Source organism: Ursus arctos, unplaced genomic scaffold (genome assembly GCF_023065955.2).
Source record: "Ursus arctos isolate Adak ecotype North America unplaced genomic scaffold, UrsArc2.0 scaffold_4, whole genome shotgun sequence".
NCBI lineage: Eukaryota > Metazoa > Chordata > Mammalia > Carnivora > Ursidae > Ursus > Ursus arctos.
In genome coordinates this window covers 92,181,215-92,208,749 of record NW_026623056.1, presented here as the reverse complement: position 1 = coordinate 92,208,749, position 27,535 = coordinate 92,181,215, and the positions used below count along the sequence as shown (strand labels likewise).

Genomic DNA, 27,535 nt, shown 5'->3' with positions numbered 1-27,535 from the left:
ACTGTGCTGAGCCAACACACCCCTCCAGGTGCCCCGCTCCCCCTTCCTGGGCTCCTACCTGTCAGGACTGGGAGGAGAGGAAGTGGCCTGGGCCTCGGGGCCGTGCTCCTGCACGTGCTGGGGGTAAAGTCACGTTCTCTCAGGTGAAGGTGGCTTATCTGGAGGTGACCCCAGGAAGGCCGGGGAGCAGGTAGCGCCGTGGCTGAGGGAGGGGGGGATGCGAGAAGGACTGGCCGCGAGCAAGTGCATAGACCACACTTCCACAGGGGGCCTCTGCGGCCACGGAGCCACGGCCCAGCACCCCCCCCCCCCGTGGGACTTTGCCCTTGGAGTTCAGACAGGCTGGGCACACCTGTGTCCGCGGAACGCCCTCGGGCAGCCGGGAAGGGCACGGGTCAGAGACAATGACCTCAGTGCACCCGTGAGCCCACTGTCCACCATCCTGCGGCTACCCCGGCATTCAGGAGGGCGTGGGGCGCACTTCCAGAACTGGGACAAGGCCAGAGACAGGGGCGTCCCTGAGTGAAATGAGCATGAACCCATGACTGCCGCAGAAGCAGCTGCTGGCGGCTCAGGAAGCTGGCGGCAGGTGGTGGCGGGTGGCGTCAGATGGCAGGGGTCTGGGCAGGGCTGCTTGTCTGCTGGGAGCCTGGGCTTGGGGACCAAGGGGCTGGGAGCCATCGGCCTTCAGCCTCAGCGGCTGCGCTGCAGGCACGTGTCCTGCAGGGACCCGGCCCTGGCTCCAGGTCTTTGTGGGGGAGTGCCCGCTGTCTGAGTCTGCCACCTGCGCTCGGCTAAGCCGGACGGCCTGCAGACACCCCTGCTCGCTCTCCCGGGGTTTTTACGGTCAGCTTGGAAAAAACTGCTCCGTTTGGGCTGCATGCACCTCGGGGGCCCAGGGCCTCGGTGGTCAGGCGGACGCTCCTTCGCAGGCGTCTTCAGAGGGGTCTCCACCGGGGGAAAGGCCTGGAGGAAACCCAGGCCCCTCCTTTTGCCTCTGACCATCTTCTTGCTGATTCTTGCTCAGCCTTGGGCCCAGGCCTCCTCCCACCTCCAGCCTGGGCCCCTGGGCCCTGCTCCCTGGGCTGGGCCCTCCTTCTCAGGCTGCCCGGCATCTCCCTCCTGGGTGCTCACACCCCTCAGCTGGCGGGGTTGGGGTTGCCCCTGGGCCTCGGCCTGCCTGTTGGGCTCCTTTGGCCCTTCTGGCCCCACAAGGCCAAGAACCCGACCCTGTGGGCGGCCAGCCCCAGCCCGGAGACCTTCCTGCAGCCGGGGGACTGTGCCCACTGGGCTGGTTGGCTGAGGGCTGCTACGCTGGCCAGCCGCGTCTAACAGGCCTCGGAGCAGGAAGCAGGTGCAGCAGGCCCTGGCGGGCAGCCCGCTGAGTGAATGGTGGCATGCACGTTTACGCAGAGGGGTGTAGCCGAGCGCCTGTGGTGTCACTTTAGTCCCACGGGCCTGGAGGCCTGCAGTGATGCCAGGTGGCTGGGAAGGGCTGTGGGATATGGTGCCTGGGGGTGGGGGACACACTGGGGGGCTGAGCAGGGCGGGCCACAAGGAGTGGGTGGCAGAAGGGGGGCGTGTGGATGTTACTACGTGTGTACACGCGTACGTGTACGTGTGAGTGTAAGTGTGGCAGTGTGTGGGACAGTGTGAGTGTGTGCAGGACCACCGGGCCATATCCCTACCAACCAGATTGACCCTGAAGGGCTTGCAAGCATTTTTCTGATTCGTGAAGTTGTCGGAAATCTCTACAAAGGAAGAAAATCATGTGTACTGAATACAGTAAAGTACAGGAAGGTCAGACTGTTCCCCCAATCACACCCCCACTGCTGCTCTGTGACAGCTCGGCCCCTCCCTGGGGGTGCGCAGGACCCAGGACAAACCACACGGTGGGGTGGGGTAAGCCGTCACGCTCCCCGTCACTGCGGAGCCCCGGGCCTAGCTCCATGTTGGCCCCAAGCTGAAAGGGGTGACCCCCTACCTGGAGAGGTAACAGGAGGGGTGTGCATGTGGGGCCAGCCCCCACGGGACCCCGTCTCTCCTGGCCCTGACCCCCCCTCCCCGGGCAGCAGGCCCTGGAAGGCTCCTGACAGGACGGTCCAGCTCCACCTCCCTAGGGACTGGGCATTTGGAGAGAAGGGGCCGTGAGTCAGGAGGGGCCTGGGGCAAATGCGCACAGAGCCCTCGGGTAGAAGAGGGGAGCTGGGGCATCTCCTCGTCCTGCCCTCGAATCAGACGGGGACTCAGAACCTCAGCGCTCCTGGGTCCCGGCTCTCCAGGCTGCAGATAGCAGGCCCAGGGGCTGATGACGCTTGGGACCGCATGAGCCCATACCCCTGCTCCATCTGCCTCCCCACTTGTCCTCCACCCCCTACCACCTCCTACTGCTTCTCCCCTGCCCGCCCCATGACCCTCTCCCTGCCTCCAACGCCTTTGCCCCCACCCTGGTCCCTCCAGTCACTTCCCGAGGCTGCTCTGTCAGCCCTGAAGACCCCCTTCCTGGGCTGTGAAAGGGGCGCCCCCCTTAGCAGAGCCGGCCCGCACCCTGAGGGCCATCTCCCGGGCCGCAAGTGGCTGTGAGCCTCCCACACGCCTGGCTGCCCTCCCTGCCGCAGCCCGGCCCCTGCAGCTCCTTCCCCGGCAGCCGTGCAGAAGGGAACGTGTTGTCCCCGGGCTCCCAGGGCTCCAGCCCCCTTATCAGGAACCCCAGACGCACTCTGTTACCCTTGAATTTAAGCCTCACGACTGGGCTTGGGTGGAGGGGGAAGAGCAGAGCATCCACACAGCCATCCTCCCTAGTGTTTGAGAATCTACCCCTTGGAAAGGAGCAGAGGGAGGGTGTGGGGGAGGGGAGAGCAGGCAGCGACCTGGAGGGCGGGTATCACGGAGCCGGACTTCTGGAGCCCTGGCTCCTGGGAGCCCTCCTGGGCCGGCAGCACCAGCCTCTGGGAGGCTCAGGCCGCCCGCTCTGTTTGCCCGCCGTCTGGAGGCCCATCACAAGGTTAACGAGCTCCGAGGACGTCCCTTATCGCATCTCTGAGCGTGCGTGAGCACCCACAGCCTGCACCCCGAGCAGCAGACCTTGACACTTGCTTCCTTTTACTGCCTGGCCTCACGAGCTGTGGTAGGTGTGGCCGTGCTTTTATGAGGCGCAGGGACGGAGCCTTGCTTTCGTGAGCACCTGTGACGTCTGTACTGCCAGATAAGCCTTTAAATGCTTAGTCGCTGACTGAAGGACTGGCCACAGGTGTTTTTCCTTTTCTATCGGATGGCATCACCCACGCCCGGGGAATGCGGCCTAACCAACCCCTGATTTAAGGTCATGACACAAGGGTGCCGTAGGGCAAGGGCACCACGGGAGCGACACAGCTCAAAAGGCAGCCTTGGCCTCCAGGAAGAGACCCACAAAGGCAAGTGTGATAACCGTATGTGGAAGAAAGAGCTGAAGGTTCATATTCTTACTATATGAAGAGTTCTCGAGTCAATAAGAAAAACACTTACCCTACTAGGCGACACCCTTTGATTCCCGCGCCCCGCCCCGCCCCCGAAGGTGTCTGGGCTCCTTCCCATGGTGACAGGGCCCCAGGAGCTACCCCTCCCTCACGCTGAGCCCACGGGATTCAGTGCGCTGAGCTACACTTCCGCTCCAGAGGTCAGACATGGGCGCACTCCTGGCTGATGAAGGGCCTCCCTGGGCTGCGCACTGGCTGCCGGCTGAAATACTGAGCAGAAGTCGTGCGCTCCCCGGATGTCTGCTGGCACCGCGGCAAGATGCCAAGAGCTGCAGGAAAACGAAGTCCACACAGGGCCGCTGAGCTGCGAGACGGCGGCAAAGAGATGCAAGAGCACGGAGACACTTCATACGAAGGCCTAGATCGAGCTCAGCCTGAAGCCCACCCTCAAACCACAAACTTCTCTTCTTAGCTGAAAGCCGTTTGGGTTCCATTACTTGTTTTCACAACCTAGGGAGACTTGGCTAAAACCCAGTCACAGAAAACAAGGCAGAAAAGGAGAAAATGACCCTCTAAAGAAATAGAAATGGCCAAGTAACATGAAAACAAGAATCAGTCTTAGTAAGGACAATGAAGAATCACACATTAAAATGCACACACACTGTTACGGATGGAATCATTTTCCACCAAAAGAGATGTTGAAATCCTACCCCATGGGAGGACCTGAAGGAAACGTCCTTCCTTGGAAGGCTGTGGGGTCGGGGGTCACAGCTGCTGGAGGGGACTCGTGAGAGACCGTCCCAGCGGCAGCCAAACCCCCCGGGGAGTGGAGCCTCACCGTCTGCCTGACCAAGCATGTGCAGATCGTGGGACTGTGGGTGGCCGTGGCCTGGGTGCAGGGCCTCCCTGTGAGTGGAGTGGGTACAGGGGCTGGAGCCCCACCCTGCTCCTTTGGACATGGGGTGCTCAAGTTCCAGTAACCCTAAGGGCCATCATTTCCTCTTTCCCGGCGGGACCTGACACACAGAGACTGCTGTGCCACAGACCTACGAACCACACGCGCCCACACACCGTGGTCCACGGGAGCTTGCGTCCAGGTGCCGGTGCTCCCCGGAGAGAAGCGCGTGATCTGGGGTGGGGGGAAGGGCTGTGATCTGGGGTGGCGGGAAGGGCTGCCGTCTGCCGGGGCTGTTGGAGCCTTGCCTGAGAACGTGATCACGGTTCCTGGTGTGATTATGAATAGGAGACAGTGAAAGGTGGGGAGCCCCCGCCTCCGGGCTGGCCGCCCGCCTCTTGCAGCTGCTGGTCCTTCAGCAGGCGTGCTGGGACCCCAGGCCTCTTCGGGTCAGCAGGGCCCGCCTCCCTTGTGCTGGGCCTCAGTGCAGGGTCACCAGAGCAGGACGCTGGGGACGGGGCAGCAGGGGACTGCAGTGACTCCTGCTGTAGGGATAGGGGGGCTCCTCACTTTGGATGGAGGGAAGGGTGAAGTGGGGATGACCAAGCCGCGGTGTCCTCCCGTGGCAAGGGCTCCTGGGAAAAGTCCTTGCAGGCGTGCAGTGATGGCTCAGAGCGGCAGGCAGGGTCAGAGGCCAGCGTGCACCTGAGAGCCCACGTTCTGGGCCCGCCTCAGTGCCAGACGTGGCCTCTGGTCTTCGAGGACGGAGGTGGAGGCTGCTGGGGGCCTGTGCTGCTTTGAGCTCTTGCTGGACGCTTGAACCTCACTGTTTTTTTTCAGGTTTTGGGTTTCATTGTGATAAAATATAAATAACATAAAATTCACTATTTTAACCGCTCTTTAAGAAGATTTTATTTATTTTAGAGACAGAGAGAGGGCAGTGGGGAGGGGCAGGGGGAGAGGAAGAATCTCAAGCAGACTCACTGCTGAGCGCTGAGTCCGATGTGAGGATCGACCCCACGACCTTGAGATCATGACCTGACCTGAAATCATGAGTCAGACTCTTAACCGACCGCGCCACCCAGGTGCCCCTCATTTTAACCATTTTTAAGTGCACAGCTCTGTGGCATTAAGCTCATTCACACTGTTGTGCAAACGTCACTGCCAGCCATCTCCAGAACTTTCCATCTTTCCAAACAGAAACTCTGTCCCCATGAGACACTGCCTCCCATCCCCCTCCTGCAAACCCCATTCTACTTTCTGTCGCTAGGAATCTGGCCTCTGTAGGAATCTTGTGTTCGTGATCAGAACATCTGCGCTTCAGCGACCGGCTCAGGTCACTCGGCAGGCGTCTTCGAGGCTCGTGCGTGTCGTGGCAGGTGTCAGGACGCCCTTCCTTTTTAGGGCTTCGTAGTACTCCGGTGAGTGGCTGTCCCACACCGCGGAGATCATTCATCCGCCGCGGGACGCTCGGATTGCTTGCACGTTTGAGCTCTTGTGAAGAATCCTGAAGAACGCCTCTTCAAGTCCCTGCTTTCAGTTCTCGGGGGCATAGGCCCCGCCGTGGAAGCGCTGGCTCATGTGGGGATCCTGGTGCGGCTTTTTGGAGAGCCACCATACTGTTTCCACGGCAGCCGCCCCGTTGAACGTTCCCACTCACAGTGCACGAGGGTCCAAAATCACATCCTGGACAACACCTGCTGTTTTCGTTTTTGGTTTTTTTTTTTGTGCTAGCCATCCTGATGGATGCGAAGTGATGTCTCATTGCGGTTTTGTGGACCTGGCTTTTTAAAGGGAATAGAGATGACGTAGTGGGTGGGGCTCCCAGGAACAGAGGGTGACACCCACATAGCCCGGATTGTGTCTGGCCCACCTGTCTCTGCTTTTCTGTTCAGTAAGCTCCTGACCTCCCCCTGCCCCAGCCTGGGCTTCTCCCCAGAGTCAGGAGAATGTGGCCAGAGGAGGAATTCTGGGGTCCAGGGCCATGGCCCCAGCATCCTGCCCCGCCCTGGGCCTCTCCTCAGAAGAATAGCTTACTCTGGGCAGGGGTAGGAGCCTTTAGACACCTGTTCTAGCCACACCCCTGAACATACACATGGATGTAAATAAGCCGATAGAGAAACAACTCAAGGTTGAGGCCCAACCTTCTGGCTGCCCCAGGAAGCTGGGTGGTTTTCAGCACACCGAGGGTCCTACTCTTCAGATGTGAGCCCAGGAGGCCCAGAGGCTGTTGCCTTTGACCCAAGGACTAAAGACACCAGCTAGGAAAATCAACCCCCTTCAGACCAGGACTGAATGTTGGCTGGGACTGGAGAGGGGCCTCTGGAATGGAGGTCTGAGACCGAGCATATCTAGGGGGGCCCTCAGACCTGTTGGCCCCTGACCCAGGCCGGCATCCTCAGACACACGGAACAGGTAGGGTAGGGTACAGCGAGCTGTGTGGGCCTGAATGTCCCTGCTTGGCCATCCACACATCAAAATACGGGCTATGGGGCATATGGCCACCTCCCTGTGTGTGAGCCCAGACTCTTAATTAACAGGGAGGAAGGGTGCCCTGAGAGCTGTCGAACCCCATCCTGAGGCCTATAGGAATCGTACAAAGGAAAACTTCTGTCCCTAGAACCTGAATGTCTCCTACCTCGTCCTCTCTCCCCGTCCCTCATCTGGTTTCAGGGGCAGAGAGTGAGAGAGCGTCTGACCCAGATGACTTGCAGCGGCTGGGCCCGGGGGTGTCTTTGGGTGCCGCTGGGCCCCACTCGGGGAGGACGCCGGCTCAGGCCTGGAAGGAGCAGGGTCCTGGGGCCCAGGAACCTGGGGCGAGCACCCAGGAGGCGGAGGGACCGAGAAGGGAGGGGGAGGTGTGGCGGCCGCCATCTGGGTGCCTTCTCTGAGCGGCTGAGCTCTGGGTGGGGGGACCTGGAGGAGGGCACTCCCGGAGCGGAGAGATGGGAGCCGCGCGGTCAGGGTGACTTCAGTTCCGGGGCCCGAGGCCAAGGCACAGCAAGACGTCTCACGTCACAGTCCTGTTCAGTGGACCGTGCCGCCCCAGCTTCCTGACACCCACACGTCTGCCCTGCTCGGCTGAGCCTCCCGCCGCCGTGGGCTCCATCTGTCCCTCGCCCCACGGCCCACAGAGCCCATGGCCCTGCACATCAGGTGCCCCTCGCTGCCAGCTCCTCTGGGATATCCCACTACTGAACTTGCCCTATTATGGCACAGTTGCCCCTTGTGGGCCCTCCTGCACTGAGGGGCTCCCAAAAGTCTCTCAGGTACTCCTCACACCAACCTGAGGACACTGGGACCACAGGCCATTGAGCCGGGTCAGTGGGAGCTGGGCTGTGAGTTGGCCTGGAGTGGACAGCCCACCTTCCTCCCATGGCTCAGCTGCCACTGACTAGTCCCCAGCCCTGGGGGCCCGACAGCCAGTGGCAAGGACGAGAGTCTTCCCAGCAGCGGTGCGGGGAGCCCAGACTCCGCGTGGTACTGCAGGCCTGCGCCGAGAGTGTATTTGCCCCGGGAGCTCCTGGGCTGCCCTCTGTCGGGATGGAGGCAATGCTGGAGCGGGGTGGGGGGGGGGTGGTTGGCAAGGACGCAGGGGCCACCTCTGCTCTTCAGGTGATAAAACCGCTTTGGGGTTCAGAATAGCTCACACCACATCACACCATCACACGGCTCATGTCCCCTCTGCTGGCGGACGTGGCCGGGGAGCTGGGAGGCGGCCCACCGTGTCCTCCACACCTGCACAGTGGCTCTGAGCAGACCCAGCTGCTTTGCAGATCTCACACTTCTGTGGTTCCAATCCTGGTGGCCCGGGTCCTGAGCCTTGCCTGCTGGTTTTAGGTCTTTGGTTTGTGAGACGGCTCTAGAAGCTTCCTTCCAGGTCTTGGAGTGAACCAGAGATTCCCGGCCCTGAGGCAGGGCTGGTGGGTCCTTCTTCCTGGGCCAGCTGGTCCCGAGAGTCTCTGCCCACCTGAAAACTCTCACCTGTTCTGTGTGGTTTGGGGCTGAGCTGTTTTCTGCCCCACAACATTTTTGTTCTCTCTGGCTTCGAAGGGACCACCACCGAGGAGTGCTAGCCCCACTGGGCTCTGTCCCACTTGGTGTCATGTCCTGTCTCTGCACGGCTCATTGCTTGTCACTCTGTACGTGGGAGATGTCACTGCAGGTGTGTGGTCTGCGCACCAGCTTCTAGTCATTTTTACTCGTTGATGCCTGTGACGTCTTTGCCTCCTCATGACATAAGCCTACGTGTTTTCTTTTTAAGCAAACAACACAACAACGATACCAAAAACCATGGAAACCAGGTCAGAAAGAATGAAAGCACCTTTGCAGGCTGTACGGAAAAGACGCCGTGCGGAGCCCAAAGCCACATGTCCTCCTGGGCAATCAGAGGCCTCCGAGTCACCTTGGCAACCGGGGGGGGGAGGTGAGGTGCTCTCTGCTCTCCAGGGCCCCCAAGCCTTGCTGTGGCCTGAGTCTGCAGGTCCCCAGGATCTGCATGCCCCGCGGTTCCTGCGCTCCTGCCCTTGGCCTCCAGGGACCACCCTCCGTGCTGGGCCTGCGCCATCCTGAGCTGGCCAGGCCAGGTGTCCGGTTGTGACCCAGAGGCCTCTCGCCTCTCCGACAGCCACGTCATCTCCAAACCGGCCTCCCGGGAATGTCAGAGGAAAGCCTCATCAGAGGGACCAAGATGTCAGCATGGAGGGGAGGGCAACCAGGGGTTAAATCGGGGATGATTCAGCCCCCTGCGCAGCAGGATTCCAGGCTGACGCGGATGACCGTTCATGACATGGCAACAGCTTCCCGTATGTGGCTGGTGCAAACGGTGGGCGGAAAGGGTGTCCGTGCTGTTTTTATGAAAAGCCTGGGGGAGAAATCTCACACTGCCGATAGCATCACCAGTGTTTTCTGGTTTTGTCTTTACATACTTCTGTATTTTCTTAATTTCCTACTGAACAATTTCTATTGATTTTGTGCCCCCTCGGCACTGCTGAAAGTGCCTGGGATCCATCCCATGGCCGCAGAGACCCAGTGTCCCTGCCTCTTTGCCACTGCCTGTCCTGCCACGGGTTCCCCCAGGAAGCTGCTCCTGGACGGGGGAGTCCTCTGCCTCCGCCCCAGGGTCTGGGCTGGGCAAATCGCTTAAACTCCCCCCGCCGCCCTGTGCCTCCCCCCCCTTCCGCCCAGACCTGCACCCTGCGCTCTATCCCTCCTTCCCCCGTGGGGAAGCCACACTCAGGATGGGTCCACTGCCAGAAGAACACCCCAAACTCCTTTCCCCTCCTCATCCTGGTCTCTTTCCCCGCCACCCCCCCTCGCCTGGCAATGCCCCACCCCTGCTTGAGTCCAGATACACACTTAGGCCACACCGGTCCTCATCCAAGCACCTCCAGAGAAAAGTCACACGGCCGCCCGTGCAGTAACTTGTAAATGCACATTCGACGATGCCCAGCGTGTCCACCGTCTGTGCCTGTCCAGCCTGGGAGCTGGCCCGGATTCCCCCTCTCCTGTATCCCCTCAGCAGCCTCCTCCTGCCCTCCTGCCCTGTGTCCACACCCTCTGTCTTCTCTCGGGGGACACGGAAGGAGCTCCCCGTGCAAGGCCCCTTCCTCTGCCCAGCACCTCCACTCTGTCACCTGGAATCACTTTCTCTCCCTCGTTCTTAGCTTCGGAAAGCATCTTCCTCATCATCTCATGTCCTGTTGTCTGTCTCCTTAATTAGATGTCTACCCTCGAGAAAAGGCACCTTGTCTGTTTCCTTCCTACTGGGCTCCACTCCCAAATCAGGCACGACACACGGCAGACGCTCGTGAGCCGGGGTGGACTCCTGGTGGGTGACTCCCGGGCACCATACGCCTGGACCTCCCCTCCCTGGTGAGCCTGCCCCTCCCTGCCCACTCCGTCCCTGTCAGCAAGGCGGTCACCGTCCACGCCGTGGTCTGGGCACGTGCCTATTCACAGTTCTGACGAACAAGAGCAACTCACATCGTGTCTGAATGAGTGACTAGTCACGAAAAGGACAGTATTGCATGCTGATGCCAGTGGGTACCCTGGAGACGATCAGACAAGAATCACTACTCCCAGAAGGAATCGGGGCGCTCCGTGCATCGCCTACACAAAGCCCAGAATAAGGGATGTGGCCACACTGGGGCTCCTGGTCCTGGTTCTTGGTCTGCACAAGGCCAGAGTGTCCCAGAGGCTTCCTCCACCCTGCAACATGGAGGGTCATCACTTGTCTCCCACGGGGCGCCTGGGTGGCTCCGTTGTTAAGCGTCTGCCTTCGGCTCAGGGCGTGATCCTGGCGATCTGGGATCAAGCCCCACATCGGGCTCCTCCTCTGGGAGCCTGCTTCTTCCTCTCCCACTCCCCCTGCTTGTGTTCCCTCTCTCGCTGGCTGTCTCTCTGTCAAATAAATAAAATAAAATCTTAAAAAAAAAAAAAGAAAAGAACCTGTCTCCCCAGTTGCTTGGGACCGGCAGAAAAACAGTGGGGAACCATGGCATTTACAGGTGTGGTTTTCCTTCACCTGAGGGCAGGTGCTTTACTCTGGGGATGGGACCAGGATATGTGAACATCCCCACCAGGTTTCTGGGTGCTACTTTTCTTAAACGAGCCCCTGGTAAGTACTGATGCCTCTGTTTCAGGCCCTTGCTGCTCCCTGGCCCTGTCCTAGGTGTCCTCCCACCCCCAGCTCCCTTAAGACCGCTGTCTACAAAACACTGATGAGCGAGACAGACACCCGAAGGTCTGTTGGCATCGACCACAGACTCATTTTGATATCAGGCAAGCCCATTAGCCACATCGGTGATTCCTCACTGGTGACAGAGATGGAAATGGGAGCCAGAGCCCTAGAACTCTGCATTCGAGAGCCAACTGGCCCGAGAATAGAAAGAGTTTGCTGGTGTGTCTATGTGTATAAGCCCAGGGTGTTGGAATTCTGCCCTGCCTGTCCCGTGGCTGCCTTTCCAGGCCTCCTCAGGGCCCATACCCCCGCCCCAGTGTCCCCAAGACCCAGGATGACTTCCCTCCCAGCCTGCAGAGGGCCTGGACTGAGGAGTGTGACCACGACCGAGACAGTTGCAGACCAAATGCGTCCCAGAGGAGCGGTGATATAGGAGGCGATAACATCAGAGCTGGCTGTTCATTGAGGCTTCGTGCTTTCTTCTATCTGCCGAGCCCCAGGCCAGGGCAGTGATTCCCTGATGTGGTGTGCACACATCTGCAAAGGTAACACAGAGGAGAGGGAACCAGGGCCACCCCTGAGCTCTGAGGATGCTGCTGCAGCCCAGCTTATCTTCAGATACCTGCAGTCATTGGGCTGATGCCTTAAGTAAGCCCCACAAAACCAAATGAAACAGCCGGAGGACAAAGAAGGGCCTCGGGAATCTAGGAGGAGAGTGTCCAGAAGGAAAAGTATCTTGTCTTCCTACTGGTGACAAAGGGAAAGCCATCTTGAACGGGGCACTGCCGTCCCCACCACCTTTCACCTGGAGGGAGCCAGTTCAGAACACCGCCCGCGGCCAGGCTGGGTGCACGCCTGCATCTGTATCAATGCTGTCTTCAGACCCGCTCTGCACTTATTTTGAGAATTTGATGACTTGTTCTTGCCCAGCCCAGCCAGGAACGTGTGAATATTAAAGAGACCCACTTGCTAGGGTCCCCCCATCTCAAGACCTAAAAACATTAAGATGAATTCCAGAAACACTGCAATTATAAGTCAGGGTTAAGAAATTCCAAATGGAAAAGAAATCTGAGTTACTGCCTCTCCCACATCTGCAACAATATACAAAACACACACACACACACGCACACACACGCGCCCAACAGTGCGTTCTTGCAGACTTTGAGAGCATTGCTTCCGTTACGTTAAGTGCGGCATTTGTCTGACCGTTTGCTTACCCCGACCGAAGCACACGCTATGTATTTTTTTTCTCCCTCATAACATGTGCAAAGCAGGCAAGACTAGACATCTGAAAAGAAATCAAGGATTCTGGAAGGAGTTCTGGCCTCCATGTGCCAAGGATGCAAACAATAATCAAAGACACTTGGGACCAGAGGCCCATCAATGGCAAATTCCTAGGGGTGCCAGGAGGAACCCCACTGGGAGAGATGACAGCCGCTCTGAGGTCAGAACTTCCCCGGCCCAGCCAGCATTGTCTGCACAACGCCCTCACCGCCCAAGGGCCGGGAGACGGCCACAGCCCACACAGGGCTGTTCAGATGGTCGGAAGCTCAGGACGGGCTGAGAGTGGGGGGTCAAAGGTGCCCGGGTTCAGGGACCTTCTCTGGGAAGGCACCTTTGGCTCTGTTGGCTGCAGGTTTTATTCGGTGATGACAGAATGTTTCCAAACAGCCAGCCAGGTGTTTGCAAACACCTATGACCTTTCAAAAGACTTGGCTAAACCTGGGGTGGGAGGGGGCAGAGGAGCCCAGTTTGCTGGGTGTCCCCTGGATGAGCCTGTGGAAAGTTCTGAGGTCTCAGAATGAAGGGCAGCAGGTGAGTGCTCAGGTCCCCAGCTTCTTCTCTCTGAGTCTCGTTCTTCTAGGAGTTTAGTGGGACCCCCCAGAAGGGAAGAAAAGCAGTTGTCAATGATTCAGCTGGAAAAGAGTAAAAATCCTCCTCCAAATTCTCGGTGGATAAATCCGGGACAGATAATAAGGATGCTTCTGAAAGAAGAAGGAGAACTCTGGGGTTAGGCCTCCTCGAGAGGCCTTTCAAAACTGACCTACAAAAGACCACTCAGGGAGGGGCGATCGGGAAATATTTGGTCTGGCTGCCGCCGGGGCATCAGGAGAAGCACATCTGAGTCTGATGTGGTACCCTTGCCAGGCCAGCCACGTCTCCAGGAGACTGCCCACACATGGAAGCCTCCGGAAGAAGGCTTCCAAGTTCTGCATCCATCTCACTAAAGTCTTGCACCCCAGGCCCTCCTATGAAGTAGATTTTCATGTAACACAAGGGAAAATGATTCGAGGTTATAGAGTTTAATCCCACACCACTGCCTTCCTAATGCCTAATGTTCAAAAAATACCATTCACCCATAGCCTCAGTCTTCCCTTAAAGAAGTTTTTATTTCCTGCTGAGGCATAAAGGAACACGGAGTGAGCAACAGTACCCACGGAGGTTGTCACCCAGTGCCATTTTCATCCTGTCCAGCCTCCCCTTTAACAGGGACAAGGCTGCAGGGCACCAGTCTGGAGGGGCACGGGACTGCTCCCCTGCCGCTCCGGGGAAACAGGCAGCAGACAGAAGTAACCCACCGCACAGGACCTGCAGAGTGTCCAGTGCTGGCAAGGAGAAGTCCTAGCCTGAAGGGGACCCCACCTGTTGGCCCTCTGCAGAGGGGCTGCTCCCCCAAGGAGCAGAGTCCTTCCCGTGTCTGGACGCACAGCACCGGGGCACCTGAGGACCGCGCCAACACCGCCTCGCTAAGGGTGTTGCTAACTCGGTTTCCCATAGCTGGTCCCAAGAACCTGAAGACCCACTCCCACCGACACCTCTGGCTTCCCAGGAATCGGCCTTCTGGGCCTTTTCGCCGCTCTCCATGCCGCCAGGTGACTTCCTCAAAGCCCGGGGATTCCCTGACAAAGGTCCCAGCACCCCCTCCTGTCCCCAGGAGCCGCTGACCAGCAGTTTCGATGGAGAAAGGGCAGGGCGAGCTGAGCCACGCCCCCGGCGCGCCGCGGATGGGGCACGGCCGGGAGAAGCCCCCCATCCTACCCCCCCCCCCGTCCCCGGCCACCTGTGCGGGTCGGCAGGTAGGTGGTCAGAAGACGCGGATCCGGTTCCCTGTGTTTATGTTTCTCACTAGCTAAACAATAGAGATTCGCGCAGAACCTGACCGGAGGCGGGCTGCCCGCAGACCCTGCACAGCCGGAGCCGCGGAGCTCCACAGGGTCCCCGGCGGCCCTCGGCGCTTCTCCGGGATGGGGCGGGCCGATTCGGGGAGTGGGAGATGGCGTGCGGGCACCTGGCACCCCGTGTGGCCCCATTCTGCAAGTCTGCGAGCTTCCCCGAGCCCCACCTGCTACTTCTCCTAGTAGAGGCGCCAAGGCCGAGCACTTCCGTTGTAAATTGGGGGACACATGGGCCCCATTCCCCGATAACGGGGACCCTGAACTAGGGGTCTAGAGAGGACGCAGCCACTGCTGTGCTGCACTTGGTGGGGTTTGGGAGCCACTAGAACCAAGCCTTTGGGGGGGAGCGCGACAAGAGGGGGCGCCGCGCGAAGACTGCTGTGAGCTCGCGTGCAGGCGGAAGGCTGCGCCCGGAGACTGGAGGCCAAGCTGCCTGCAGCGCCTGCGGCGCCCGGTAGGGGGCGCGCGCCGGCGGGAACGCGGGAGCGGGCGGGAGGGCAGGCCTCGGCGGGCCTGGGGCGGCCGGCGCCCCTGACGTCACCGCTCCGCGGTCGCCAGGGCGACGGCCCCATCAGCGCGCGCGTCAGAGCCGCCAGTCTCTTGGCAACGGCCCGATCTCCCGCTCTCCCTTCGCCTGGCGCTCGGCCGCGCGTCGCTCTGGCGTCAAAGCGACGTCAATGGGGATGTATCAATCCGGCGGCGGCGGCGGCGGGGGCGGGGCCGGCGGGGCGGGGCGGGGCCGGCGCGGTGGCGGCCGGGGCGGGGCCGGGGCGGGGCCGGGGCGGGGCCGGGGCGGGGCCAGCAGCGGGCGGCGCGTGCTGCCCGAGCGCGCGGCGCGGCCTCAGAGCTGACATGCGGCACGGCCCGGGCGGCGGCGGCGGTGGCGGCCCGAGCAGCAAGCGCCAGAGCAGCAGGCGCCCGAGCAGCGCGAGCGGCCGAGCGCGCGGCGGGGACCGCGGGGCGAGCGGCGGCCCTGCCTCGGCGCTTGGAGGCTGGCAGAGGTGAGGCGGCGGCGAGGCCAGGGTGGCAGCCTCTGGGCTCGGAGCGGCTGGGCCGGGCTCCGGGGCTCCGAGGCTCCCGTTTCCGACTGCCGCGCCGGGCTCCGGGGCCCGTAGGCGCGCGCGTAGGGGTCGCGGACCCGGACGCCGCTCGCCCCGCCGCCGCCACCGGGCTCCCCTTTGTTGTGGGGCGGGTGGGGGGCGGCGCGGGAGCGGGTTACCAGCCCCGCGGGGCTCGCGGTCCAGAGGTCGGGATGGAGCGGACCGCGGGCGGCGGAGCGAGGGGCGGTGTAGCAGCGGGTTTCCAGACCCCGCGGGCCTAATGGGGTCTGGGGGTCGAAATGGAGCCGACCGCGGGCGGCGGGGCAGGGGGCGGCGTGGGAGCGGGTTACAAGCCCCGCGGGGCTAAAAGGGTCTGGGGGTCGAGATGGAACCGACCTCGAGCGGCGCGTTGGGAGTGTGTCCAGGCGCCCTGCGGGGCCGGCGTTAGGGATGGAGGCGGCCGCCCGCGGCGGGGCAAGGGATGGTGCGGGAACGGGTCCAGGGGGATCGGGGGATCTGGATAGAGCCGACTGCGGGCGGCGGGGCAGGGGCGGGGGTGCGGCGTGGGAGCGGGTCGCAGCGCCCCGCGGGGCTGGGGGTCCGGGCGGCGGGGTGGGAGTGAGTCCAGGAGCCCCGCGGGGCTAGGGGAACGGGGGTCGGGATGGAGCTGAGCAACAGCAGGGGGCGGTGGGGGTGGAAGCGGGCCCACGCGCTCCCCAGGGCTGGGGGATCCGCGGGTGGGTTGGAGCCGGCCGCGGGCGGCGGGGTGGAGTGGTCCAGGCGCCCCGCAGGGCTGAGGGTCTTAGGGACAGGAGTGGAGCGGACCCCGGCGGCGGGGAGGGCGTGAGAGCGGGCACGCGCCCGGCGGGCTGAGGAGGTTGGATTGGAGCAGAGCGCGGGGGCGGCAGGGAGCGGGGCCGCGCCCCCCCCCCCCCCTCCCCGGGGCCGGGCTGGGTCGGGTCGGTCCGGCGCTGAGCGCGCTCCCGGTGGCCCGCAGGTGCGGCGCGGAGCCATGGTGATCATGTCCGAGTTGAGCGCGGCCCCCGCGGGCTCTAGCCAGGGCCAACAGAAGCCCCTCCGGGTGGGCTTCTACGATGTCGAGCGGACCCTGGGCAAGGGCAATTTCGCCGTGGTGAAGCTGGCCCGACATCGAGTCACTAAAACCCAGGTGCGTGGGGCGGCCACCCGGCCTGTCCTGGGGGGACCCATCCTGGGGGCTGCTGGGCAGAATCCCTGTCCTTAGCGTTCATCGTGTAATGTCTCAGCGCTGACAGTTTTCAGTTCCATGAAGACAAAATGCTTTATATTATGATTCTGAATAATACAGATATTAGGGGACGGTAGGGAGGGAAATGACCACATAACGCAGGAGTGTGGTGCTTGGGATCCGGCGGAGCCCTGTAAAGGGAGCCAGCAGGGACTTAGGAAACTTACTTAACTTTGACTGTTTTCAGTACTACTGATGGTTACTCTGGTTATTTTTCCCCCCAACTTTTTGTGATCTTTTGGGGACATAAAGTGTTTTAGAAATTAAACAGCAAAAAATATAATGTGTAAAGGAAAGGTGTTTTTTTTTAAACAAAATATCTTTTTTTTAAACCGTAGGTTGCAATAAAAATAATCGATAAAACTCGATTAGATTCAAGCAATTTGGAGAAAATATATCGTGAGGTTCAGATCATGAAGCTTCTGAATCATCCTCACATCATAAAGCTTTACCAGGTAAGGACTCAAGTTTGCCTTTTGCTGTTGCTCCTAGCAAGTGTGTTATTTGCAGCAATACATCTGCAGTTTCTGAATTTTGCCCATCTTTGGTTATGTGTGGCAGTCAGGGAGTTGGTTGTGGAGGGTAAATTGATTTTTGTAAGCTCTTCAGATGTATTTTCAATTGTTTTCTTGCTTTTGGATCGTAATTGAGATTTGCTTCATCAAAATTTTAGTTAGTATTGTCATCCATTCCAGTTTTAGATGCTTAGATGTGGGTGGTTACATTTAGTTTACTATGAAAACAACCAGATCTGTGTGTTGCCACAAGCCAAGCAGTCGTGTAGAAGGACAGATCTCAGTGAAACAGACACTTCCACCTTGGCAGATAATTATTAGACTTGAAAACTGGCTGCTCTTACCCATTTTTGTAAACTTACCTTTGCAAAGGCAGCAGGGAGCACCTGTCTTCCCATTTAAACTCTTCCATCAAAAACGGAGAGATGAAAATACTTTTGCCACGGTGAGAACAGGGAACTTGTCATTTAATCCAGGTTAAGAACACGCCTCGCCCAGTCTGCCTGTTGGTTTGTTTCATGACTTTATTTTTGTTATCGTGTTGAAACTAAGAAATTATATCTTTGGAATGTAAGCGTCGATTTAATTAGGACAGCAAAGCTAAGCAGTCTCGTGTTGAGCTCCCCGTGTGCTCGCAGAAGAAGTTCGTTGCAAATGCTCGGTGTTCCATCCAGGTGGGTTGGGTGTCAGTTCCTTGTGGTGGTTCTTGTGAAGGCCTGTGACTCTGAGATGAGTATGGCACGGTGTGTGCGTCTGTGCAGTCGGCAAGGCTGGGGGCACAGTGTGGTAGGAGAGGGAACGAGAATAGAAAATTATCCCTCGGAAATGGCGTCATCGGGCTTGTGTTCCCCTGAATGACCGTTTACTCAGAGTCATTACGTGCAGGGCCCCCGTCGCCATCCACTCTGGTCTGTGCGGTGTTCATCTCTGAGTTGTGCTGCTTTGCTCAGTCGTTTCCTCGTGGTCCCTGATGTCAGTGCCTGAGAGCAGTGCCTGGCCCGGTTCCGCAGCAGTGGGCTGAGCCCTGATTTTGACTTTGCCGGAGGGACGAGCCGGGGTGCACCTCCCTGTCCCTCTGCGTACCACTGTGTGAAGCAGCCCAGTTAGACGGCACACGGCTCACGTCCCCGGGGTTGGAGGTCCTTTCTGGGGTGCACGTTCTCATTGCTCTCTGGGCAGCCGCACCTGTCCCTCCTCGGGGTCTGACACTGGTGTGTCATTCTCATCCAGCTGGCCCAGGCTACACAACCTTGGGGAGATGCTTCCCCCTTGCCTTGAGGATTTCTAAAACTCAAAATGTGTTCACTCTTCGTTCTCCTTCCATCTCTCTCTTGAATTGAGGAAAGGAATAAACCGTGTTCTTACTCTCAAATCTGCCACACACGCTGAGGGCCAGGACGGTGAAAAGTCTCACTGACCTGCACTGGATTCACTTTCTTGTTAGATTTATGGCTGAAAGCAGTTGTCTTTACGGTGTCTTTTTTAAGGAACAACTATGTTTTGAACCCTAAAGAAGTCTGTTTCTGTAAGAACGTGCTGTCTCTGTGTGTCTCTCTGAAATATTTTAAATACAGGGCCGTGAGTTGGCTTTCCTTCTTTCGGTGCCACAGGTTTAAATTCTACCTTGTTGCCCAATTAGCTATGTTTTAGACTCTTTTAAAAATTGTTTTCAAAGCGAGATAAAATTCTCAATCAGGACATGAACCTGGCGGGTGTGTTTGACCTTGGCTGTTGCTATTGACACAGGCCGAGAGGTTTGCTGTACAAAGAGCAGTCTGTTGTTGCTTACCTGGCAGAGCCGCCTCTCGGCCCCTAAGTTATCATGTCAGTGAGGCAGGTGGGAAGGAGGGGTGTGCATCTATTATTCAGTGGGTGCTGGCCCCTGGCCTGGCTCGGCCGTTGCATGCCGGGCTTCTAGCAGAAAGCCCCAGCAGCGCTCTCCCGGTGTCCCGGGGTCCGGGTGTGAGGCCTCCGGGCGGTGAGGCGGTTGGGTTCACACTGATACGGGCGGGTTCTGGTGGGTTAGGGTAGGCAGGCTGGTGAAGAATTCCCCTCTGATGTTCTAAATCCTTTTTCTGAATAGGAACCCCATATTTGTTCCTTTAATGCAGAAGTGTTTATTTTCTTTTCCTTTTTAAAGATAATGGATGCACTCATCCTGGAAAAGTTAAAAATTTACTGGGGTTCAAGTGGATTATTTATACCACTGGTATGTTCCCTTTCCGTGTGGTTAAACGTTAGGTCTTTGTGTTTTTAGGTCATGGAAACAAAGGATATGCTTTACATTGTCACCGAGTTCGCAAAAAATGGAGAAATGTTTGGTAAGCCGCACCTCTTTTTGGTATCTGTTGAAAGCAAGCAGTCAGACTTGTCAGGAATCGCTCCTCCAGCATCTGGGTCCACCCATCCTAAAACTCAACAGCGTTCTTCCGCTGTGCCCCAGAGGCTGGCCGGCCTCTGGAATTTTCGGGCTATAGCTTTGTGTTGTCGCTCCTCAGATTATTTGACTTCCAACGGGCACCTCAGCGAGAATGAAGCGCGCAAGAAGTTCTGGCAGATTCTGTCGGCCGTGGAGTACTGCCACAGCCATCACATTGTGCACCGGGACCTCAAGACGGAGAACCTGTTGCTGGACGGCAGCATGGACATCAAGCTGGCAGGCAAGGGCGGGGGTGGGGCGCTTGCCTCCCAGGGCCACCCTGCTGTGTCTGCCGTGACCTCACCGTCCGTCTTTTGTCCCTCAGATTTTGGATTTGGGAATTTCTACAAGTCAGGAGAGCCCCTGTCCACGTGGTGTGGGAGCCCTCCGTACGCAGCCCCGGAAGTCTTTGAAGGGAAGGAGTACGAAGGCCCCCAGCTTGACATCTGGGTAGGAGCCTGCGTGTGCGTGTGCGGTGCCCATGGGCCTCCCGCGCTCTCCTGAGCAGCTAAGTAGCCCGGGCGCTGACTCACGGCCCTGTGGTCCTTTGCAGAGTCTTGGCGTCGTGCTGTACGTCCTCGTCTGCGGCTCGCTCCCCTTCGACGGGCCCAACTTGCCGGCTCTGCGGCAGCGGGTGCTGGAAGGCCGCTTCCGCATCCCCTTCTTCATGTCTCAAGGTAGGTGCCGCCAGCCTCCTCCCCCAGCTGCATCCCAGCTGTCAGCCTGCTGCAGGAACTGTTGGGCAACCCGGGATGAGAGTTTTAGGGAGGAGGAATTTATTTCCTGAAATGCCTGCTTGACTGTGTCTGAGTGTGCCGGCAGGTCTGTGAATCAGCCCCGCGTTACCGTGGGGTGTTTACGAGCTGTCCACAAGAGAGACCCAACCCACTGGGTGTTTTCTCCATGCCCTACTTACGGGGCAGGCGGGTGCCTTGGCCCTGCTGTCCCCTGGAGAGGGCCTGGTCTCAGGTCCCCGCCGGCCCCAGCACCAGGGATGCTGGCCTGGTCACTGGGGAGTCTAAGTGGCCCTCTGTCTGAGCAAGTTAGGAAGACCGTGTTGTCATCCGTCCCCCCCCCCGAGGGCTGAGCCCTGGATTGGTGGCTCTCCTTGGTGGCAGTTCTGAACTGATAGCCCAGGCCACTGCTCCCAGTCTCAGCGTTCTTCAGGATAGCCACCGTCTGTGTGCCCCCGGGAAGGGAGTCTCGTCCCCAGCAGGGCCGTGGCGGGCGCCAGGCGGGTGGTGGTGGGGATGGGTGCAGGTGCCCCCGCCCTGGGCTCAGCGGGCCTCTGTCGCCCCGCAGACTGCGAGACGCTGATCCGCCGCATGCTGGTGGTGGACCCCGCCAAGCGCATCACCATCGCCCAGATCCGGCAGCACAGATGGATGCAGGCCGGGCCCTCCGTGCCACGGCAGGCCTGCCCCGCCTTCTCCGCGCCCGGCTCCGGCTCCGGCCGGGGCCACTACGATGAGCAGGCCCTGGGCATCATGCACAGCCTCGGCATCGACCGGCAGCGGACCGTGGAGGTGAGCGCCCGCCCCGCCCGGCCCCGCGCGTACTCTGCCGCAGAGGCGCTCCTTGCGAGGAAAAGCAGGCACTGGCCCGTCGAGTTAAAATGGGAACATGGGCTAATTTAAGGGCCAGCTGTCCACTCCTCTAAAGGATATTCTCGGCCACCCAAGAATAACCCTGGGAACAGTTTTGTCGGGAGCCTCAGCCACTCGATGAGAAGCGTCCGAGGCCCCACCCCCGTGCGGGAGCCCTGCCGCCCGCGCCCCTCTCTGCTGGCCTCACCCTGACCCCGCTTCTCTCCGCCCTCCCCCCCAGTCACTACAGAACAGCAGCTACAACCACTTTGCTGCCATTTATTACCTCCTCCTCGAGCGGCTGAAGGAGTATCGGCACACTCCGCCGTCCGCCCGGCCTGGCCCGGCCCGGCAGCAGAGGCCCAGGAGCTCAGATCTCAGCGGCTTTGAGGTGGGGGAGCCATCTCCTTCGCGAGCTCGGCCTTGGATTGCGCCCCCCACCCCCGCCCGTTAGAATCCCTTGCCCTGACAGGCCCGGGAGTGAGACGCAGAGCCCACTGGCCCCCAGGTCACGTCTCCTGCCCATTAGGCATGGGGGGGTTTCCTGTGTGAGCCACAGACTGGAGGGGGGGTGCTGGCCACTCTGCGGAGGGTCAGGCACCACCCTGCGGCCACTTGTTTCTTAACTGTCCCCGCTCTGGCCTCTTGACACCTTTTGGTGACCCTGTGCAGGGTGGCCTTAGAGAGGAGGCTGCGTATGTCCTTAGCCCAGGCAGGTAATGGCTGGCGTCTGTCAGCCCCACAACAAAGCCAGTGGGGTCTTTCTTGTCATGCTGCTTGTGACGGTCCCCAGAGCCAGTTCCTGATGGTGTCTGTCCTCTGCCGACCCACAGGTGCCTCAGGAAGGCCTGTCCGGTGACTCTTTTCGATCCTCCCTGCTGTGTCCTCAGCCCCAGGCCTTGGGGCAGTCTGTCCTGCAGGCCGACACAGACTGTGACCCCCTCAGCTCACTCCAGGTGTGTGACCTTCACTGGGTGGCCATCGGGGAGGGGTTCTCTCAGCTGGAGTGACGTCCCCCGCCTGGGTCCCACAGAGCCCTGGGAGTTACTGGTTTGTGTCTGTCCCCTTGCAGCCCTTGCTCTTCCCCCTGGACGCCAACTGCAACGGAGTGTTCCGGCATCGCTCCATCTCCCCCAGCGGCCTGCTGGACACGTCCATCAGTGAGGAGGTCAGGCAGGGCCCGGGCCTGGAGGAGGAGCAGGAGGCCCAGAAGCCCCTGTCTGGCAGCACAGGCCGCAGGCACACGCTGGCCGAGGTCTCCACCTGCTTCTCCCCGTGCGCCCCTCCGTGTAAGTGTCCCTGTGGGCTGGGGACAGGGGCCTGGAGTGCGGCCCGGGGGGCGGGTTGACGGTTGAGGCTCTGACCGACCGATGTGAAGTGTACCTTTCTTGCCGGGCGGCTTCTAAGTACATGTGTCCGGATTGGTCAGTTGTTTGACTCCCGAGGCTGTGCAGATCACGCACCGAGACCACACATGGCCCTCCGGTGGCAGACGTATGGGGCTTAGCTGCCCCCAGGTGCCAGGAGGGCAGGTCCTCCGTCCAGGCCGCTGTGCGTCCTTGTGGGAGCCCCGAGTCAGCCGCAGAGGCAGCTGCACCCTCTTGGTGGCCGGCCACTGTCGCAGCTCCCAGACTCTGATAGGCTCTGGCCGTCGTGGACCCCTCCTCACCACGGCTGAGGGTAGAGACAAGGAGGCTAGTACGGAGAAGGTTTCCGTGCCAGTTTCTCTGCTAGAGCTGTGGCCGCTTCTGATTTGTAGTGAGAACTGTCGGGTGCCGGGGGCTGCTTCTGGCCTTGGGGAGCATCAGGGGCCCCCCTCAAGAGCGCATGCTTCTTCGTAGGTATCGTCATCTCTTCCTCCGCCACGAGCCCTGCAGAAGGCACCAGCTCCGACAGCTGTCTGACCTTCTCAGCAGGCGACGGCCCCGTGGGCCTCAGTGGACGCCTGGCCGCTCAGGGGCTGCTGGGCACCTGCTGTCCTCTCAGACTGGCCTCACCGCTCTTGGGAGCCCAGTCTGCCACCCCAGTGCTGCAGGCCCAGGGGGCCCCAGGAGGGGTCACTCTGCTCCCCATCAGCTTCCAGGAAGGCCGGAGGGCATCGGACACGTCGCTCACTCAAGGTGACTTCCCCTTCCGTGCACACTTCCCCTTCCCAGAGGATGCTCTGTGCCCCTGGAGGGCATCACTTTATCCTGGGGCAGAAGGCGTGTCCCCGGTGTGTAGCCGGGTGTGGCCGAGTGGCAGTACTCCCAGGTCCTAGGTGTCCCGGTCTTCTAGGACGAACTCACGCAGTCTCCTGGTGGCTGGTCCGAAAAGCCCAGGAGACACTGGGAGGCCCAGCAGCTCTACTCTGGAGAAGGCAGCTCGCACCTGCCTGCCTGGGTCCCTCTCTGGTCCCAAGGCACTGCTCATGCCCTCCTTCCCCAAAGGGTCCTGTGCCCAGACTCACACCTGTGCCCCAGGAGGGGGCTGTGGTGAGAAGTGATCGGGTAACCAGAGAGTACCCATAACCCCCATAGGAAGGCGTGCCGTCCATCTATCCCATCACGTTTGTACGGGGTCCCTCCTTATGCCTCCCTGAGGTCTGCAAGCCCCAGCAAGCCTTGGGACAGAGATCCACTGACCATCCTGGTTGTGCACCTCCCCCCCAGGGCTGAAAGCTTTCCGGCAGCAGTTGAGGAAGAATGCAAGGACCAAAGGGCTCCTGGGTCTAAACAAGATCAAGGGGCTGGCTCGTCAGGTGTGCCAGCCCTCCTCCTCCAGCCGGGCCTCCAGGGGCGGCCTGAGCGCCTTCCAGCTGCCCGCCCAGAGCCCGGGCCTGCACGGCAGCGGGGCCAGCAGCCGGGAGGGCCGGAGCCTGCTGGAAGAGGTTCTGCACCAGCAAAGGTATGCCCGCCTCGCGCCCGTCACGCTCCCTGCGGGAGGACTCCCGGACAGCTGGGTTTCTTGAGTAACCTTATCTCTTAAGCTGGTCCCCTTGTCCGTGTAATCAGATGAGTGCACCTCCCCCAGCATGGGGAGAGCCGTGAGGTAGGGCCTTGTTCCCTGTAGATGGTGGCGGAGGTGGGGAGCAGTTGGGTTTCCTCGCTTTGAAGCCCTCCTGTAAGTGGGGGGACGGAGGGGGCAGTGAATGAGAATGTCACGTCTGGTTGGCGTCTCTGAGCTGCTGCAAAAGCAGGACGGAGAATGGAAATGTCAGGAATTGCTCGGGGGATTAGTTGCACAGCGCTGCGTGTCGGGAGCAGCTCCAGCCCGCGGCTCATCGGGGCGGCCCTTCGGCCCTGGTGGCGGGGAACCCCGGCAGCCTGTGCGCCTGGCAGGGTGGCGGAACTTGGTGGGAGGCACAGCAGGCAGAGCGGCAGTGACCTGGTCTCCCTCCCTGCCCCCTCGCGCCCCTCCAGGTTGCTCCAGCTGCAGCACCACCCGGCAGGCCCACCCAGCTGCCAGCAGGCCCCCCAGCTGCCCCCGGCCCCGCTGGTCCTTGCCCCGTGTGACGGCGCTCTCCTCGTGTCGGGACTCCAGAAGGAGCTGGGGCTGGGGCCCGGCCCGCTGCTGCCACCCCACCTCCTGCAAGCCGGGGGCTCCCCGGTGGCCTCGGCAGCCCAGCTGCTGGACACCCACCTGCACATCAGCCATGCCACGGCCCCCTATCCTGCCGCCACGCTGCCCCCCAGCTTTGTGGCTGCGGGGCTGCCGCAGGCGGACTGTGAGATGGAGGACCTGACTGCGGGCCAGCTGGGCACGTTTGTGCTGGTGCAGTGAGGGCCCCGCCTCCGCTCGGGCCGCTGGCCCTTCGAAGCAATAATGTCAGAGGATGTGAAGATGTTTCCGGACTCGAAGCCAATAAGTTTCTAGAAGCGAAACAAGCAATACGTTTGGTGTTTTGGCTTTTTAGTTGATTTTTTGTTTTATTTTTTCTTTGCACTGAGCAAATGTAACTCTGAGTAGGGCCTGGAAACTTTCTGAAGAAAAATAATAATTGAGGGGCGTGTCGGGGTGGGTGGATGGGAAGGGGAAGGAGGGCGGCGGGGCGAGAGGTGACAGGGCTGGGCTGAACGGGCCAGCGCCACTGCGGTCGGTCAGGGGCGGCGGGAGGGGACCACGGGGGCGGTGGGGCCGCGGAGGGATTGCCTCGGAAGAAACCATGTGTGAGCTGTGTGTTCATCGTGTGTGTGCCTGTGTGTGTTCAGTACCCTTTTTTGTTCAGTTGACAATTCTCCACTTCCCGAAACATTTACGCTTCAGAGTGAGAACTGTGAACTTCCTGCTTTACGCATCCGTTTTTGAAAAGCTCTATTGGCCAGCCCAGGAGAAAATAATCTACAAATTCCTGAAATTCTCTACCCTGAAATCAGAACCCCATGGACGTTTTTTTCCTTATTTTAGATGAGAATTTTATCAACTGCTCGAGTCGGGTTTCCAGGATTCTTCAGAGGAGCTGCAGGAAGAAACTGGAAGGGGATGGGGGACTGTGAGTCGGGGGCTCCGGCCCGGGGTGCGTGCCCTGGATCCCCCGCGTGCCTTGGAGGGCCCCAGAGAGTTTTCTTCCTGCTGCCCATCTTATTTCCGCTGCTAATTAAGTTTTTATGCATTTCATTATCAGGGTCCAAAAAGAACAACCAACTGGGGTGGGGGATGTGCAATACAGCAGGCGTGTGGCGGGCAGGAGCAGGCGGGGGACGGGTCCCTGCTGGCGACCCCGCCTGCCCGCGGCCGGCTCGCGATCTGGGGTTAGCCCTGCCTTCTCCAGGCCTCACACTTGGTAGGCTTTCGTTCGAGAGAATGAAATGAGAGGTCAGATCAGTGTTGTTCAAGCTTTGTTCCTTTTTTAAAGCAAATGTACATGTATATAAATAGGAGACGAATATACACTACTTATTTTTTATATTTTTTACTACACTTTTGTGTTCCTGGTTTAAATTTTCCTCTCTGGTAACGTTACAAAGCGCCAGCACCGGGTCGGTGTGGAGGAGGGAGGCACGTGCGTCCTCCCCTGGCAGGTGGGCCGCCTCACCCCCTCTGCACCCGTCAGTCCCCGATCCTTTACCGACCCAGGTGCCTTCAGCTCACTTTGGCTCTTACGACCTACAGTATTAACAGGGGAAAGGTGGGCATTTGTAGAAGCCAAAGACTGCCCGGGCTCCCAGCGGGCAGGGAGGCCGTGGGGCGTGCGCCTGGGGCTGGCGTCTGCCCAGCTTGCTGCTACCGGTCCCCCGCCGGCGCCGCTGCTACTGCCCCGTGGCTCTCGCAGGCCTCGGGGAAGGGACTGTCCTCGTGCCTGGCCGCAGAGATCACCAAAGCCTCCTGCCGGCTCATGGAGGGGGCCTGGGGGCAGGAGGGCGTCCGGGCAGCCGGGGCCGGGCCTCCGGGGGCGCAGAGGCTGCACGGCTGGCTCCCACACCAAGGCGGCTCCCTTGTTCCACTCCTCGCTGTTCTAACGCCACAGATCAAAGGCCTCAGAACCATGACAAGCACTTTACTTTCACGGAGATTTTCTTTCTTGCTGTGAGTGTGTCTCTGCGTCTCGTGTGTAGGTGTGTGCGACGTGTGTTTTGTAGTTTCTCCACCGCGCTGTGGGGCCGGCTGGGCGCCTGGTTATAGGCACTACGTGATCTAAGATGTATATAGTCTGTTTTTTTACCATAACTGATTTAATTATTTTATTTCTTATGTTAACATGAGAAATGTATGCCAAATGATTAGTGGGTGTATGTTTTTTAATTTAATATTTAAATAAAATATTTGCGGGAAAACCCTTGACCTTTCCCTGTGGTTCATCTCTGCGGGAGTGCCTTCCTTATGACACGCTTCCTCCAGCTGCACTCAGAGTTTGCATCTTAAAGAAGGGGGCACGGCACAAGCTCCCACATCGGCCTGGCTGCGAGGATCCCACGGCCCCCTGGCCGCAGCCGCGTCCACCCCGCCACTGAGTGTCAGTCAGGGTCAGGGCGCGGGAGGAGCTGCCTGGGGCCCAGGGCACCCGGACTGTGCTGTTCTCCCCGCCTTCCTGGGGTGGTGGGCGGCGGGCTCCGCGAACGTGCTGGGCACCTTGCAGCCCTGACGGTCTTCAGCTGGTTCTCCCCCCACCCCGGAGCGCCATTCACGCCTTACTCCTTCCCCTGTGATGCTCTGTGAACCCGCTTGTGAGTCAAGGATTTAGAAGAGCCTCACGGCCGATCGCTCCCAGTCTCTTAAAATTGATTTTACCGAGTCCTGGCAATAGCGGAGATGTGGCCGCTGGGTGAACAAAGGATTCTCCTCATCTTGATTCCTTGGCAAATAGTTTCTGGTTAAAAAGTTCTTCAATCTCTTTACACCTGTTGGGATGGTCATTATCAAAAACTGTAAAATAGCCATTGGAACCCCGTGCACTGCTGGTGGGAGAGGACGGTGCTTCGGGGGAAAGCCAGCGGGTGCCTCCGTAACAAAGTGAACGATCACCCTGTCGTCCCGCTGTGAGCACAGACTGCAGACAGCGGAAAGCAGACTCCCAGCAGATC

At 59.8% G+C, this 27,535-nt stretch overlaps 1 protein-coding gene across 2 annotated transcripts; it reads left to right on the top strand.

The window, feature by feature from the left end:
• Positions 1-15,084: 15,084 nt before the first annotated feature.
• Positions 15,085-24,918, top strand: SIK1 (salt inducible kinase 1). Of its 2 annotated transcripts, XM_026496833.4 has the most exons (14): positions 15,086-15,209; positions 16,246-16,416; positions 16,854-16,970; positions 19,288-19,351; positions 19,529-19,690; positions 19,775-19,899; positions 20,003-20,126; positions 20,752-20,975; positions 21,277-21,426; positions 21,869-21,991; positions 22,108-22,324; positions 22,877-23,155; positions 23,687-23,921; positions 24,437-24,918. In XM_026496833.4, the coding sequence occupies exons 2-14, from the start codon at positions 16,261-16,263 to the stop codon at positions 24,795-24,797; spliced, it is 2,337 nt and encodes a 778-aa protein (XP_026352618.1). In that variant the 5' UTR covers positions 15,086-15,209; positions 16,246-16,260; the 3' UTR covers positions 24,798-24,918. The 2 variants fall into 2 exon arrangements, with proteins under 2 accessions (XP_057162680.1, XP_026352618.1); XM_057306697.1 differs by lacking the exon at positions 21,277-21,426 and having other exon boundaries at positions 15,085-15,209.
• The last annotated feature ends 2,617 nt before the right edge of the window (positions 24,919-27,535 follow it).